This window comes from Uloborus diversus, chromosome 10, assembly GCF_026930045.1.
Source record: "Uloborus diversus isolate 005 chromosome 10, Udiv.v.3.1, whole genome shotgun sequence".
NCBI classification, from domain to species: domain Eukaryota; kingdom Metazoa; phylum Arthropoda; class Arachnida; order Araneae; family Uloboridae; genus Uloborus; species Uloborus diversus.
This window is the reverse complement of record NC_072740.1, coordinates 80679070-80697259: the sequence shown is the minus strand read 5'-3', so window position 1 is coordinate 80697259 and position 18190 is coordinate 80679070. Positions and strand designations below refer to the sequence as shown.

The window sequence follows — 18190 nt, the reverse complement described above, 5'->3', positions numbered from 1 at the left end:
ATCATGCAATGCATAATACTAAAAACAACATTGGCCAATATCAATTATCTCTGTTTTTTTTTTTTTTACTTTTTACATTCCAAAATATGTTTTTATTGAGTTTGATGATAGAAAAAAAAAACTGTCTTAAATGTTAGCAAATTTTTAAAAATGCATAAAGTATCATACAATACAACATTTTTCTTTATTTTTTTTTTTTAGTAAGGATCTAAAATGCAGAATTGCTGTGGTACTGAGCGTTAGATTTGGGGTATTATACTGTATAGACAAAATGATGGACACATTTTGTCCTGATCCGTAAAGTAGTTAACACTTCATTAAATGCAATTAAATACATATATATAAGTACACACACTTGTTTATTTTCGTTTCTTTAAAACAGATGTAAAACAAGCAAGCTGTATTTATAAAGCAACATTTTTTTTAGAAAGATAATTAATGCTTAAGTTTATTTTCAATCTCCTACTTAATGAAATGATTTCATGGAGTAAATACAGGCTTTTACTAAAGTTTCTCATAAAAGTCCCAAAACCTGTTACTTCTAGAAAATACATTTAAAAGTTATATTTTAGAGTTATGATAGTAACTTTTACTTCTAGTACCTTTTTTGATGCCAAATATTCCATTCCTCGAGCACACTGAAAACCATAACACACTAAATCTGACGTTGTAATAACATGTTCTTGACTGTCAGCTCGGAGATAATTTCGACTGCTTCCACTGAAGGATCCAGTTGAGCCACTTGTTGAATACACAAATGTAGAGCCACCAGTAGAAATTCTATGCTCATTAATAAAACTATCTGACCGTTGCCTACAAATACAGAATACTTTATTATTTGAATTGAAGAAATGATACTTCACAATGCAAGGTTCGTTTTAACATGCTTAAAGCACACATTATCTGAAATTAGGATGTGATTATAATTCTTAACACAGATATGTTTGACAGTTTTAGAAAAATTGAACTTTATTTACAAATCTATTTGTCATCCAAAGTCAAGGCGGAAGTTCCTACACAGTACCAGTGTAAACCTCCCTCTGTTATTGCCCATTCCATATCTTCCATTGCTATTTTTAAGCTCCAAAGTAAACTGTGCATTTGTATAAAGAATATACACATATATCCATTTTTATACATCACACACAAGCCAAAATACCCGGCATTGCCTGGGTCAGTAATAATTATGAGAAACAATCGCTACTTTCATTCGTTATCCGTTTTAACTGAAAGAACTTAAAACACACCGATTTGAAGTGATTAAAAATCGAGCTTCTTCCTTACCCATAAAAGTAAAATAGCAATAAGTATAAATAAAATAGTAAAAGAACAAAATAGTATTCATTCATGAATGGAAGCATGACATTTAAGAGCATACAAATTTGAAGAACTTCCAAAATATGAAATTAAACTTCACTCAGGCCGAGGACTGCTGATGGCCTTTGAAAAAAGTGAGAAAGGTGACAAATTTGAACACAAAGGTGACCAAAAGCAATTTGTTAAGAACTCAAAAAACAGAAAAGGATTATCCCTTTTTACTGACTTTTATCAAAATAGCCCTATATGCTTTTTGTAAAGATTTCTTAGAAGAGAGATTTGTAAAGTTTCACTTTCAATACATGTTTTAATTTTTTCCATTTTCTTAGTTTCTTCTTCACAATCCTTTCTTTTTTTTTTGCTCTTCTTTTTGCTTCTGTTTCAATTCCAAATCCTTTTTCCTTTTACATTCATCCATGTATGTTTTGTAATTTACGTGTGCTTGTTGTGCACATTTAATTATTTCTGGACCAATCGGTAAAGAAAGCAAATGAGGATATTCTTTTACAGCGTCTTTAACTATAAGTATGCTATTTAAAAATCTTTCAGTCCTTGCTGTCTTATTTTCACCAAAAAGGTGCTTTGAAATAGAAAATAGTCTTTCAATGTCAGCATTACCATGTGATAATGCAAGTGAAGCTTTTATCACCTTAGAAACATTAGATCATCGGAAGTTGAGTCCTTTTTTGAAATGTGCTGCTGCCAGTAGATATCAATGATTTTGCTTTCGGATGCTTCATCATCTTTTTCCAGCTGCAAAAGTTTCCATTCATCCTGCAACTTATCGAGTGGAACATTAAAAGGCATGATTTTGGCAACCTTTATCAAATCCTTACAGCTTCTAGATTTACTTCTCTCTTTTGGATCCAAAAATTTAAAACTTTTCAGTAACCCATTTGATATGCAACTTTTTTCTATTACATACCTGCATGCAGTCACACAATGCTTTTTAACAGCTCTTAAAAACATAACCTTTTCATTTTCTTTCAGTTTTGACAGTTCATCTGTCACCTCACCACTAAAAACGAAATCTTCAAGAGGTAGTCTGTTACCAACTGCAAACAGTTCATCCGTGTCTACGTTTAAAAAGTCAACTTACTTTATGACAGAGGCTTCTATAACCCGAGCCATAAAAGTCTGAACAATGGTCTCTATTTCTTGGTACAATTTATGTATCATAGGTGCTTGGCATTGAAAGCGTTTTGTGAACTGCATAAACAAATCAGCAGATGAAAAGATAAAATGCAGCTCAGCTTTTATAGAAGGTCTTTTTAAAACATTTGCAACAGCTTTATATGACCTGCATTGCATAGCTGAACTCTTTTTTAAAGGCACATGTTCAAAAAAATAATACTGAAGAGCATCCCACTGTTCCAGTAGTCTGTTTGCTGCAGGTCCAAGGGTAAGCCAATGGGTAGTTGTGTTTCAGGAACTTGCGATGAGGTGTATTTAGTTGAGCTTGCACTTCTTCGAAGTCCTTCTAACAGGAAGGCCAACCATTAAAATAGCTTTAAGTACTAAGAAGAAGTTCAGATGCTTCTTCACCTAAATATTGCAATGCTTTGACATATGCATTATGCATTGTATGAATACAGCAAGTACCAATATTTATTAGGCTTTTTTCTCGTGTCTCAAGGATAATAGTGTCAAACCTAAAAACCTTTTTATTAATATAAGGACCATCCAAAGGAAAGCATGAGACAGTTATTCATGGATAATTACTCTCGGTAAGTGCTTCATATAGCTTCTCAATCGAAATTTCACCAACTGCCTTGCCCAAGAAGAAAGTTTTGAGATGCCTTGTTATGATGCAACATTGGCTTTCAGACCAATATTTTATTGTTCGTTGCAGTTCTTTTTTGTCTTTGACATTGGTAGTTTCATCAAAGCTCAAAGTATAATAGGATAAACATGCTTCCTTTAACATACATTCCCGAAAATAAGGAGCAAGTCCATCTGTAGAAGGGATAGAAAGACTGGTTCTGCTCATAGGGTGCAATTGCAAGCGATAAAAAAATTCCCTGATTTCCCGGTAGCATAGCTATTTTTCTTAAACAACAAGGTGGGGGGGGGGCATATTTAAGGCTATTTTTTAATTAATTTCACTGTTAAAGCTATCATTCAGATACTTTTCAAAGATTTAATTATTTAAAAAAAAAATCCTAAAATGCATTTTAAGAAAGGTGAGAAAGGTGACAAAAGTTGCAAAAGGTGACTAAAAGTAACCAAATTTTCAAAAAGTGACTAAAGGTGAGAAAGGTGACCGACTATTCGGCCTGACTTCACTTGTTGAAAAAAAATATATCTATCTATCTATCTATCTATCTATATATATATATATATATATATATATATATATATATATATATATATATATATATATATATATATATATATATATATATATATATTTCTTTTTTTAACATAGAGTCTCAAATCACCTCTATATGGCTATTGAAGTACAAATGTTTTTTAAAAATGTAGCCGCATACAATCCTCCTATACTCACTTTTGTTATTTTGGGAAATTTCAATTATTGTGGGTTCTTGGTGTGATTAAAAATTTTACCAAATTTGCGGTAACTATTTTGGAATACCTTGAATAATGCTCCCCTACTTTGTAAAACTATCTGTTACTAATTTTTGCCAAAGAGATATTGTTGCCAAATACTGAGATACTTTTTGTGACCATTAAATGATGCTAAATATTTTCCTACAAAATGTTTCTAAAATAGGTATTGAAGTTTGGCTATTGTTTAAAATTGTGCACTAAGACAAAATAGTGAAAGTTTTTGTACTGTTTATGGCTTTGCCTAATTCAGTTGATGGATTAAGTTACATTTAAACAAAAATGTTTAAAATTCTTTTAGTGGTGATAGTTTGGATACATGGTGAAAACCGAGAAACAATATTATGCACTTTTTAGCTTGGTTGATTGGATAATGAGTAAGTGTCCCATCAGTACAAATAATTTTTTTTAAACATTTAATTTCATTAAAGTTACATTAAAATAGAAAATAATTGGTCAAATTATTATTTGCCAATCCTGTGGGAAAACGTTACTTTAAAATTTGACTGGAGAAAAGCCTTGAACAGTCAGATGAAAAGCAAAAAAATCAACTATACAACAGTTCTAGCAATTGACAGAGTTGAGATGATACACTAAATACTTAATTGGGTTGATGAAAGACTTCGAACATGGAACTAAAAAGCTTTTAACTCGTTTTTTACTTAACTTAGAAATTTCAAACAGGTGCCATCTTCAGCAGAAAAATCAGAGCTTTCCATGGACTTATAATGTTAATATGTATGTGCAAGTATTTTTTCACCCCCATAATAGAGAATTTATATGAAAATTGCCCCCTATGGGATTTTTTGCCCCCCATTACGGGATGAAAAGTACCCTGGGTTATTCTGATGCCTAAGCTATATTAAATTAAGGTTTCATTAAAATCCATTCAGTAGTTTTGCATAAAAGAATAACAAACATCCTCACAAACATATATATATATATATATAATAAAAGTGAAAAATATTGAAAAGACCACACCAAGAGCCCATAGATGCACAATGCAGCAAATATATTGGGTATATATATATATATCATTAATATATATTATCATCATTAATATATATGATCATTAATGTATATTATATATATTAATCAACAGTAACAAAGGGAGTAAACATTCTTTTTGTCAATTTAAACTTTGTGTGAAAGATTTTTATTGAGATGTAATTTAAACGGAAAACTTATGCTAGAAATGGTTTTCATGTCTTTTTTCCAATTAAAAAATATTCAGCTAAATGTTTTCTTTCAGTAAAATGGAATCTATTGTCATTGGATTAAAAATGAACATGATAACTACAAAGAAAATTCTTTTATAGGTAGATTGGTGGAAATGGCTAGCTCACAAGACCTCCTGGTAATATTTTCTTTCAAAATCAAGTCATTGCGCTCATTATTACAATACATAATTAAACTGTTAAAGCAATAGCTATTAGCTTTTTAAAAACTTGACTTTAATGGAAATTAAGGACCAGTTTAATACTTTCCAAGCAGTGAACTTATTTTGCTATGATATACTGTACTGAATATGTATTTTATGCTGTAATGGATTTCATGAAAATCCTTGAAATGAAGAATGAATTTAAGCTGGAATCGTTAATCTAGTTCTTCATATGTTGGTTATACTAAAGTTAGTCTGTGGACACAACATATAATACATGTGTATGTGTAATACCTGTAGCTAGGATTATAAACAGCCATTACCCCTGAAGATGAAGTTGAGGAACTTCTGCACCGATCACCTTTAAATGTTCCATTACCAACAGTTGCGGCAATTTTTTCAGTTGAAGGCACAACTTGTTTTGTTACAGGATCAATCTCATTAATGAAATTGTCTTGATATCTATGTAGAAAATGTCGAATATTTCCATATCGGCAGTATTCAACCATTAACAGCAATTCACCTACAAAGTAAAACATCAGCATTACTACTTAGTATTATAATACTCCTATACACTTTACCAAAATTAACATTTTATAATAAAGAATGTTTTCAGCAATAACCTGTATAATAGACTACAATAACTAACAAGTTTAATGACTACAATTACCAAATGAAAAATTATGTCACTTAACAAAGCAGATAGTAAAAATGTCATGTACACAGACTAATGTACGGGGCATAAATGTACGCTTAAAGAATAATTTGAATAAATTGTGAAGTCCAATCTAAAATGTTATACAAAGCAGCTTTATCAAAAATTTAATTCAATAGTTTTTATCTTATCAAGGGACTTCTTTCAAAGATCTTAATTTTTCTGTCACTTGTACTAACCTGAAGAATAACATTATTTTACTATATTACATAGCAAGTTCCTCTTTCACATCTGTTGAAATATCAACTAGCCAAAGTAAAAAACATAACAAGGGATTTTCAAATTTGTATCAATGCTTTCACAAAGAAGAATAAAATATGTGGAATAATGATATTTATTTCTGAGATAGTGCTGAATTTTATTAAATAAGGGAAGATCATTATAAGATGTGAAGGCAATTCATTACAGCTAAACTGTTGAAGATAAATTCATTAATAAACAAAAAAAAATCAAATAAATAGTAAAGTAAATTTGATTGGGAAATTAAATCTTGTATTAACCTCCTACTACCCACAGTGATTCTGAGGTCACATCAAATTTCAACATTATATTTCTCTCTAGGAATGTTATTCCCAGTCAGAGTCTCAAACCTATTTTGAAATTATGAACGATTTTAAAAGCAAAAATTAATCTTACATGTGTTAAATACATTATTCTTAAAATATTTTGTGCATATAGAAATTTTTTTACATGAAGTAATATGGGCATTAGAGGGTTAATTGAAAAAAAATTACATCACTTTCCAAAATTAAAACAATAGCAGGATGTAACAGAAGTAGTATTTTTACAGTGTGAAGAATATAGCTGTTATATTTAACAATCCTAGTGAAATCAAAACAGTAGCAAGAGCATAAAACAGTTCTAAAAAATAAATACTTATGAACTAAAAAGTTAAAATATAAACATTAAAAAGACATAGATCAGCAAATAATTGCAAGTGCATGATTCCAGGCTACAAGGAGCCTCTTTTTCATTCCCAAAAGATGTGAGCTTATGGGTGTAAAGACAGTATTTTTTAGTACAAAATACAGTTGAATTCCCACTTATCTAAAATTTATTTATCAAACCTTTTTTTTTTCATTATAATTGAAAAGTTTTCATTGAAGTAAAAAAAAACTTTTCCTATATTAATAATTTTGTACTTATTGAAGAAACTAGTGCAATAATTCAGTTACCACATTAACACTAATTTGAAACATGTATTTTACATAACCAAATTTTTATGCGGTGAAGAAACTCGTCTGATTTGTTGGACAAGTTCTTCTCAACAAGGATGCAGAATCATGCTCAACATCTCATAAACACTCTCAGCTGATGTCACATTTTTACTGTTTCGCATATCCTAATGACATATTTCAAGCTCATAATATTTAGCCATTTGTAGCTTCAGAATGGCACCTAAGGACATTTCCTGGTTCATAAGCTTATCCTACATCAGACATTTTGAGGTTTATTATGATTTCTACCTCTGAAAACAATTGATTGGCTTTAGCACCATGAAACAACCACTTAGTAATGGTGTGCTCAGTTGTGTCTTCACAGCCAGAGAAACATTTATTAAAGTCAAATATAAAGAGGAGACATATACAAGTTCTATTATTTTAAAACAAAGACTTTAATAGATAGTAATACTAAAAAATTATAACTTAAATTTTCTAACACACATCTTTTCACTTTTATTTTCATCAGAATTTTAAGTAATCCATTTTTTCTAATACAAATAGGCACTGGTCCCAAGTAGTTTGAACTAAACAGGTTCTCTTGTACTAAACATTTTCACTTCCTGAATGAACATTTGAATAAGTACATAGATAGTACTTAAAGACTATTTCGTACATACTTAAACATGCTGCTGAAAAAAATTCTTATAGAAATAAGAGTACAGATATATTTATAAACACTAATACAAATAAATTTAATCAATACTACTTGGAGAATGCTTCAGTTGAAACTATACTAAAAATAAATATCTCACCTTTGGGAAAGTTTTTAGTCACAGCTCCCATTAAATTAACAATGTTAACATGATGGCCTAAGTGAATTAAAATCTTCAGTTCTGCCATCAGTGCTTTTTGTTGGTTCACATCTGCACGCTCTAAAAACAAAACGTAAGAAAACATTGAGTTTTTTTATGATCCACATACTACGACCATTCAATATAATTGCATCATTTTTGATACTAGATACATGGTTCATACATCAACACAGTTCTGCACAATTACACCATATTTCCCATACTCCACTCAACAAAAATCCCTTTGCAGGTCCCTCAGTTCTCACAAAAAGTTCAGCTTCACATCTTGGTTATGATAGAAAGTCCCACCTTTGATTTTTTCTTAATGTGTGAACCCTGACATACCTAATACCTATATTCAAAAATACTATAAAAATTTCAGCAAGAGGTTTAGTCATAATGTCAAAATATTGAATTACTTTACATCTCAAGTAAACTATGCTACAATTTTAGGTATCTAAAGTTTTCATTTATATTTCATTTATTAGTTGTGTTATGATTTTGTTTGAAAGAAGAAAGCTAATTAATAAGTTGTATCTTCCCATTTCCTAAAAGATATTTCTTTTGAAATAAATAATTACTTCAAGATACAAAGTTACAATAGAAAAACATTACCTATTTCTTTTGAAAATAGGCTAACTTTCTGACACTAAGTCCAAAAGTGAAACTTCATTGATGTTCTACCTAGTTTGATTGAGGTTTAGATGAAAATAAATATTACTTATCCATACTGCGAATAAAAATATATTCACCTGGGTTAAGAGAACTGTATTACTTAGGGATTACAATACCGGACCGAAAATTTTATACCAGTATTCGGTGTTTTTAAAACGTAATACCGATATTTGAAATCTCTAAAAAATGCTTGAACACTTATTGTTTTGTTGCCACATTTCATAATTTTGAACAAAAATTGTATTATTTATGAAAATGTATTGTGAACGCGTATAAAATGAAGGAAATAATGTCATAATAAAAAAATCAATTACAGTAAAAACCATAATGCATTTATTGAATTGTCTAAACAGGGAACTCATTTAAGTACTCAACTTTCCTACAGTTACAATAACTCTTTCTGAATTCATGCAGGTCGGTGATGTTGTTCAATATGTTTGATTCATATCTTCTAATTGTCTATAAATACTTCATCTTCAAATAATTCGGGGTCTTGCATGTGTTGGATAAATCATTTTGTGTGTGTGTGTTTCTTTTGTATTGTGTGTATTATTATTATTATTTAAATTTGCAACTGGTTGTAATTTCTTTCCGAGAGACGATAATTTTCCTACATTAACAGCATTTTTCTTGAGCAGGAGAGGTTTGTGTTTGCTTTTTATTAGCTCTTTCGTTTGAAATTTACAATAAACATGAGTAAACTTAATCTTGTTAGTTTCCCTTATTCATTTTTGCTTTTTTTTTTTCAAAATTCTTTACAATTATAATTATGTAAATATCTGAAGGTATGTTTCAATAGGGAAGTTACAACCTATGAAACGTTCATATTTTGGCTATTGTATATTGTTAATTGACCCTCAAAACTAAAAAATTCACCATCGCCGAATTTTAAAACACCGTGGTTGATTTTTAATGAATTTTTAAAAATCCACGCGCAAAAGTGCACTCTTCTGAAACGTCACGAGCCTACGTCACAGGGCGAGAATGGGCAGCCTTCCGCCAGAGATTCCTTGTTTTCGCTAGGGACATTTTGAGCGCGCTGATATTTTTATTTTTTAGAAATTCAATAATCCTTTTGAACACACTATAGAAGCCGGCTTCGTTAAAGCACAATCTAAATAATCTTCCTCAAGCAACATCAATGATGATATTCGAATATTTCCGAGAGGATGAGAGGTTTAATGTTCCAGAAACGCGAGGAGTTAAATGCGAGGAGATAAGCCTTTTATGTTTCGTCTTCGAAGTCAAAAGCGTGACCTTCGGCTTCTCCCCTATCGGAAGAGCGCATGACGTCACTTCCTATGCCATTTGACCTCACAAGTGCTTGAACTTTAAAAATTAATTTTAAAAAAATTACTTATCGTATCGCAAAATTTTTTTCACATATGATGTTCATACATGTTACTCTATCATATAAAAATAAAATTGAAAAATCAAAAACTTCCCTATTGATTAAGCTTTACCTTTAAGCAAAATTTCAAGACACTGTATAATTTCCAAATATTATCTTTCAAGTATAAAGCCAAATAGCGAGACAGGACAACAAACCATACTGGTGACAACAAATTACTATTTGTTATGCCAACAAGAAAAAGGTTTTGTCAAAATTTAGTACAGTTGGGACAAATATTTTTTTTAAAAAATCATAAATTATTACTGCAATTGATGGTTGGAATAAATTTTTCACAGGACAAATGCATTCAAAATTACACTCGAAATTATCTTCCACAAAAGGGAAAGTGAGGGATCAGGGAAATGGGAAAAAAAAAAAAAAAACAAATTGCACAAAAGCGCACAAAAATATGATTCATCTTACCATCTAGCAATGACTAATACTTCTTTAGAGTAGTTTCACGGGTATTGTTTTTTGTTAAATGTTGGCATTTTTAGAAAGAAAAGCATTTGATCCAAAATAATGACATTGTTTCCATGGCATAAAATATGTGTTTGATTAACAATCGAGTTTAAAGCAACATTTAAAAATTATCTGCTTGTTGTGCTAGTATTTTTATTTTCTTTCCTTGCAGGTTGGTATCAGTATCATTTCATCCCTAAATCAATTCTTTTCGCAGCTTTAATTAGTTTATGTTCGGTAGCTTTTTTTCTTTTGTCAAAGGATTATTGCGCGATCATGAGTGAAGCAAGTGATATATTTACTAGAAAACTAGTTGCTAGTAGTACCTTATCCAAGAAAATCACTTTATACAACGAGAAACTGCTGAAAAACTAAAAATTTTGCAAGCATCTGTGTGTAGAATAAAAAGATTGTTGGATTTCAAATGTGAAAATATAAATCATAGAGTCGGGGAAACGCAGTAGTAAAAATAAATTTACTGCAAGGATAGAAAGGATGTTGATTCAGATTGCTAAAGCCAACAGAAAAACAACTGATTATGAAATAAAAATCTCTCTACAAACATATGGAGTAGGGATTGCAATACCGGACCGAAAATTCAAGACCAGTATTCGGTATTTTTAAAAAGTAATCCCAGAATACCGGTATTTGAAATAATAAAAAAATTATTGAAAACATATTGTTTGGTTTCTGTACTTTATAATTTTGTACAAAAATTGTATTATTTATGAAAATGTATTGTGAACAAATATAAAATGAAGGAACTGATGTCATTTTCAAAAAATCAATAATAGTAAAAAATAATGAAATATAATTTAATGAATTGTCTAAGCCTTGCACTCAATTTAGTGCTAAACTTCCCTGCAGTTGAAAGTACTCTTTCTGAAATCACAGAGGCCGGTGATACTGTTAAAAATGTGTGATTCATCGCTTCTTATTGTCTAGAAGTCTACACCCTCAAATAATTCGGTCTTTTTTTATTGCTATTTTTGGATAACTGCTTTTGTGTGTGTGTTTTTTTTTTCTTTTGTATTGTGTGCGTTATTATTATTATTATTTAAATTTATAGAGCTAGTTGTAATTTCTTTCCGAGAGACGATACTTTTCCAATATTAGCATCATTGTCTCTTGAACAGGAGAGATTTGTGTTTGCTTTTTATCAGCAGTTTGGTTTGAAATTTAAGATAAAAGTGACTAAATTTGATCTTTTCTGTTTCTCTTATTCGTTTTCACTTTTTTCCTCTTCAAAATTCATTACAATTATAATTGCGTAAATATCTCAAAGTATGTTTCAATTGATTAAGCTTTACCTCTATGCAAAATTTAAGGCACTACGTATATAATTTCAAAATATTATCTTCCAAGTACAAAACCAAACAGCGAGACAGGACAACAAACCAATACTGGTGACAACAAATTACAATTTGTTATGCTTTCAAGAACAAGTTTTTGTCAAAATTTAGTACAGTTGAAACAAATATATTTTTAAAAAAAATCAAAGTATTATTTCAATATGGTTGGAATAAATTTTTCATGGGACAAATGCATTCAAAATTACTCGATTTTAACTTTTCCAAAAGGGAAAGTGAGGGATCAGGGAAATGGAAAAAAAAAGAACAAATTGCACAAAAGCGCATGAAAATACGATTCATCTTACCATCTAGTAATGACCGCATCATTTTGCAATCTTTCCTCTACTTTTGTTTAACGTTATTTAATTAGTTTGTGATTTTGAAGCCAAATTTTTACATCAAAAGATTGATTTTTGTTCAATATCATAGAAAAAGAAACTTACATCTGAAATAAAAGTAGATATTTCAAAAGTTCAATTGAAAATTCTCTAATTGAAACTATTATTTTCAGCTAATACTGAAAATACCGGTATTTTACCTCAGCAAATACTTGTATCTTGATATTGCAAAATTACTCAAAATACCAGTATTGAGTATAACCAGTATACCAGTATTGCAATCACTCCTGTAGCCTCATCACTAGGTAGAGTCTCCATTGTAAATCTTAAAACCTAATTTCTAAACCTAAGACATATTCATGAAACCTTCATAACAGTATATATATTTTTTAATGTTACATATAATAAATAAGATATATCAGCCAAAGGAATCAAAGCATAAAATGATTAAAAGTGAAACTTTTTTGTAAATAAAAGATATAAGATAGATTGGGGTTAGTTGTGCCATCGGGCCTCCCTGACTGAACCGACAGGTTACAAACACCTGTTGTCTCATGTGAGTAAGCAAGTTGATTGTCTCAGTGTGCTGTGTATGCTTGATAGTGTTGAGCAGTTTTTCAAGATAAAAATATTTATCTTTTTTTTTCTATAGCAAAGGTAAATTTTGTGACCTGCATTAGACTTGCCATTGCCACTAAGGTTATTGACATGTCAAAACTTTTCCAACATTATCCAAACACTTATATTTTGTGCTGTTATTCTATGGATTTCATTTGTTGATCATGACAACATTTCGGAAACTACTGCTGAAAGTTCAAAATGAGGTATCGCAGGGCTTGTTGTGACGAAAACAAAGAGGCATGTTGTAACAGTATCACTATTTGATCGGGCTCGTTATCTTTTAGAGATGAGAGTGTTGATTACCAAATAAAAGTGAAGATAATAAATATGAAGCTGTTAATAAACCAAGCACTTAATTTAGTCTATGATGGTAAGATTGCAGGGCTGTTTTCAGCTGTGTTTAACTAACAAATATTACTTCTTTCTTTAATGCACAAAAAATAAAAAAGCTGCTTGAAAGCATACAAAAAAGATAAAGTTTATGCAAACTTTCTAGTCAAGGAAACTTCCATTATTAGCTAACTAAAGTAATAGAAAAAGTTTGTTAGTTACAACCTTCAAAAAAGGCACTGAATGCAATGAATTTAATGCAAAACAATGCCTCACTACATGCTTATGCAATTTCAAAAAAATAATTTAATCAGCATTAAATTGAACAAAAAAAGTCAGGACACCAAACTGTCAATTGTCCTTAAAATCATCCAATAAATTAGTCAAATAAAAAAAGAACGTATTAAATACTTCCAATGATTTACATAATCTGTCTCTCAGAAGGCAATTCAATTAAGGCCATTTTTAGGAACTTTCTAGTTTTTGTAAACTTTTAAGGAATACATATTAATTATTAAATCATCAGAGAAAAGTATATAGCATAATAACTATAAGCTTTTTCGTTTATATCAAGAAACCTAAATTTATGTTTTAAAAACATTTATTTGTTTATCTTTTTTCTAAGACTAAACGGTATTGTTTATTTTAACCAATAAATAAAGTTTTTTTCTATGACTCTTAATTACCTTTCAGCATTTTAACAGCAACAACTGTTGAGGTTTCATAATCATTTAAGCCAAAAGCTAATGCTTTCACAACTCTTCCAAATGCTCCCTGACCTACTGTTCTACCTAAAAGAAATCAACAAGATAAAATTTAGAGAGCAGGTATTATGAAACTGTCAATAAGGCTGTTTTAATGCTCGGTTTAACATTAAAAAGTTTACTGAGAGAAAATGAGTTTACTGAATGGAAAATATATATATATATATAAATCACTTATTTTTAATTGGAATAAAATTTGCTTAGTGGGAATAGAATTGCTTAAGTCTATTTAATTAGCTTGATGAAATACATACTCTCGTAAGTAAATATTTTAGACATTTTATTTTCAGCAAATGTAATATTTTTTAAATGCTAAAATTTAATAAATGTTTCATTTTAGGATTATGTACAGATCAAGATAAGAATGTGTTTTAGTATTATTGTCAGAAACATATTGAATAAAGAGGGTAGGAGCACAAGCAGACAGGGGGGAGGTTAGATAAGGGTAGAGCAAATTTTGTATTACTACCTTATACATTTGCGAAACAAGCAAACAACGTTATAATCAACATCAATAATTTTCTGATAAACATAAAAACTTTGAGATACTGTAAACAGAAATATCTTGTTTCAGTACTCAAATTAATTGAAATTGATACAATTAGAGATGCCCTAATTAATTGGTTGCAGATTATTTATAATTGAGGCAGTGAGAAGCGAAGGGATGTAAGAGGACATTTTCAAGTTTTGAGTAAAACGCATTTTAAAATAAGGTCCTAGGTAGGCTTCCATTGAAAAGTTTTTCTAAATCATGCTGTATAGCAGCACCTATCAGGGCTACTAGTACCAGCTCTTGCTCCAAGACAGAGGAGAGGTTCTCCTACCATTTGTACTGGTTATCTCCAAATTTTTAATTTTGCCACTTACATCCCTTTGCTTCTCACTGCATCAATTGGTCAAAATTTGCCGATTAATCGGAGGAAAAAATAACGCTCTTGTTTGTACTTGCCTATCACTGCCACTAATGTTGCATGCAGGACAATAGCAGGGAGGCGGAATTAGGTTAACATAATGTAGTTTTATTAACACTAATAGGAAAAGTGGCTCAAAATAATTGCATGAAATTTTGAAATTATTCTGCAAAAATTAGAAAAGTGGAAAAAAATAAATAGTTTTTCAGAAATAAAAGTTATAAACTTTGAGTCCATGTAATTTAAAATGTTGATCAGATACCGTGAATTTCTAAACTGTATGTAAAACTACACCACATGGACTATAACAAAAGCAGTGGCTCAAAGTTATTGACCTGTCGAATACAACGTAATTCACCCTGAAATTTGATCTTTCTTTTGGAAATACTCATATTTCAAACCATTTAACTACTAAACCCATGAGCAACCTATGCAATTTTATATTTTTATAAGTATTATATATTGGTGAGTAGTTTATCTTATATTTATTTCTGATGGTCATTTATGGCCTTAGCATCTGGACACAAACAAGATAAAAGTAACAAAAATAGCATTTTCAATTGACCTTTGCTCTCAAAGCTGTGGGTGAGCCACCAAATTATTTATACTAGTAAGTACTTAGTATCAAGTAACATCCACATTTAAAAAAATTGGCATGGGTCAATAATTGCTATTGAAGCAAAATAGCCATATACAGTCAATTTGTGATAACTCGAAGTCCGATAACTCAAATATTACTATAACTCAAAGTTTTTATCAAGTCCCGACCCCTTTGTCTTTAATTTGATGCAAATTATTCTCAATATCTCGAAGTTAACTTCCTTTAACTTGAAGTTTTTTCGAAGATGACTCGAAATTTATTTCGAAAGAAAAAAAAAAAGAAATGACTATAAGAGAAAGTTAATTGACCTTCACTTGCAATTTCTAAACCCCTAAAGCAAGACCTTTAAAGCAAGAAGAGCACTGAGCCAATGTGCAATAAAGGAGTTATAGGTGCGGAAATGAGTTAGCTTGTTTTCTTTTGTTGTACTGTACTGTTTATACTTTGACATGTTGCTGAAATACAATTTTGCTTTTAAGCTGTCAAGTCAACTGATTGTACCTTTATTCAAAGGCTGACTTAAGTTAAGATGCGTTACCCTTCATTCTTTAGTTCAATCATTTGCTGATAAGTTCCTGAGAGACAAAGTGAGTTTTTGTTACTATTTAAAATGTCTAAGCAAGTATGTCAATGATATTAAAAGAAAAGGAGAAACTTCTAAAGCGGTAGAATCCATGAATCCAAATTTGAAACGAATGAAGATGTGTATCTTTTCTGAAGTAAAATCAGCTCTGTTCAAGTGGTTCCAGCAGTATTGAAATCAAAACCATGCTTTTGATTTTTTTCTCTCAATATATTTGATTAAAAACTTTTGTGCTTAAAAACTTTTAAGTTTCATAATTTGGTTTGTTATATGTACATATTGATTAAAATATTCTATGGTTTTTAATAATGTCGAAAACGGAAACTAGCGGTAAGTCAAACTTCCGATAAGTTGAAGTTTTTTGTCAGTTCCTTGAGATTCGAGTCATTGCGAATTGACTGTATTTAGCATCATATAATTCATGATCTTAAACTTTCACCTCTACTAAAAAGCCAACTAAAAAAAGGTAAAAGAAGCTTCATTTTTTTTTTTTTTTTTTTTTTTTTGTCACAATTCTACTAAGATGTCCTGAGAGTTTCAGGAAAATCAAAGGTTCCAACTATCACAAGGTGTCTAACTTTTTAAAAAATGACTCTTAATAGGCATAAAAGGAATACACACTTCAGATTTTTATAAAATTATCTTTCTTAAATTAGAAAACTATGCTATTTAATACCAAATGTAATGTATTTTGTTTCACACTTATAAAAAAAACCTATACATCATACCAAGCTTCAGTTTTTCTTTAGGGAACTCCCAACTTTCATCATATGGTAAAAGATCAACTTGATCACTTAATGGAGCATTAGGATCATATAGTTCCATGTTTCCTTCTTGAAATAGTTGGTGATTAAATATTTGTAACTTGCGCTGCATATCCTTTAAAAATATTGCCAAAAAAAATTAGTACAATAAATTTAATTTTGATTATAGTAGCAATTGATGATTTATCATAAAAGAGACTTGTTAATTTGAGAAATAAACAATACAGCGTGCTGATTTGAAAAAGCCAGCTTTGTGTTTTGTAGCAAACATTTTACAAGAAACTGATATTAAGTTCAAATGATGAACCTAACTTTTGAATTTTCAATAAACTTTTTTTTAATTTATTTAATACCTCTATTTTACATTGAAATGCACATACAGCATGTAATGTTGAACTTTTTATGCGTCAGTATTTTTGTGTCAGTCAGCCTAAAATAGTCTAACTTCCTAAAAAAATTTGCCCCCGCACTTATAAGCCCCACTCGCCACCTCTGGTTTCTTTCAACTTACGCCTGTTTTTATTTAAAAAAAACAAGATGCTTAATTATTTAATATTTTTGTTAAGTTAATGTATATTTAATGTACATAGTTTTAATAAAAATTCTTTACTCTCGTGTTTTATATTATAGCCTGTTTCATACTTTTTTTTTGTAGTTATCTCTTTTATTTATTTTGTGATTTACATTTTTTCAAATGTAACTTTAAGTACACATTCAAAATTATTTTTTGTTTAATTTTTACCTGTGACCATACTACACTTGGAGATATGATATTTCTATATAGAATTAGTGTACTAGTTCATGTAAGTTCAATGTTACAAATTTTCTGACATCAAAGTTTATTTAATTTTTATATAGTGAATTATACATAATAAAGCTTAATAACTTGATTTTGTGACATCCTGAAATGGAGTCTGCGATTTTTGGAATGGATAACATATCTTAATATTCGGCAACTGAGAAATATCTTACAAAATGAATCATAATGATTTGTACATTTAAACCTGAATAAAGTTTTCTTGACTTATTTTTCATGGGAATATTTTCTTACTTTTAGGTGGTCTTAGTTATTTTTCCTTCAAAGAATATTACGGGTCTAATGAAACATTTCGAATGTACGTGAGAATGTCGTGCAAACAGATCTGCAACTTTTTTAAACGAACGAGTTGAATGAACGGATCAAAAGAATGAATGATCCTCTAATGAAAGGATTATTAAAAAGAACGATATTGCCCACCTCTAATGAAAACACAGGTAAGGACTTTTTTGCCCCCCCCCCCCAGAAGAGTTCTGGCTATGCTTGTGATCATTATAGTACATAGTTTGCTTAAAAATCATTACCTAAACAAATAGTAAGTCAATTAAATATTTAAAAAGAATAGAATTGTGAAAAAAATGGAT

The 18190-nt window shown here is 30.0% G+C and overlaps 1 protein-coding gene across 1 annotated transcript in view; it reads right to left on the bottom strand.

The window, feature by feature from the left end:
- Nucleotides 1-16901, bottom strand: part of LOC129231071 (vascular endothelial growth factor receptor 1-like) — a 32533-nt gene extending 15632 nt beyond the window's left edge. Inside the window, exons 1-5 of the mRNA XM_054865319.1 lie at nucleotides 16754-16901; nucleotides 13853-13957; nucleotides 7957-8076; nucleotides 5561-5789; nucleotides 603-813 (exon numbers count right to left, since the gene is read on the bottom strand). Of these exons, the coding sequence (XP_054721294.1) occupies nucleotides 603-813; nucleotides 5561-5789; nucleotides 7957-8076; nucleotides 13853-13957; nucleotides 16754-16901 (813 nt within the window). The remainder of the gene's footprint in view (nucleotides 1-602; nucleotides 814-5560; nucleotides 5790-7956; nucleotides 8077-13852; nucleotides 13958-16753) is intronic.
- Between the last annotated feature and the right edge of the window lie 1289 nt (nucleotides 16902-18190).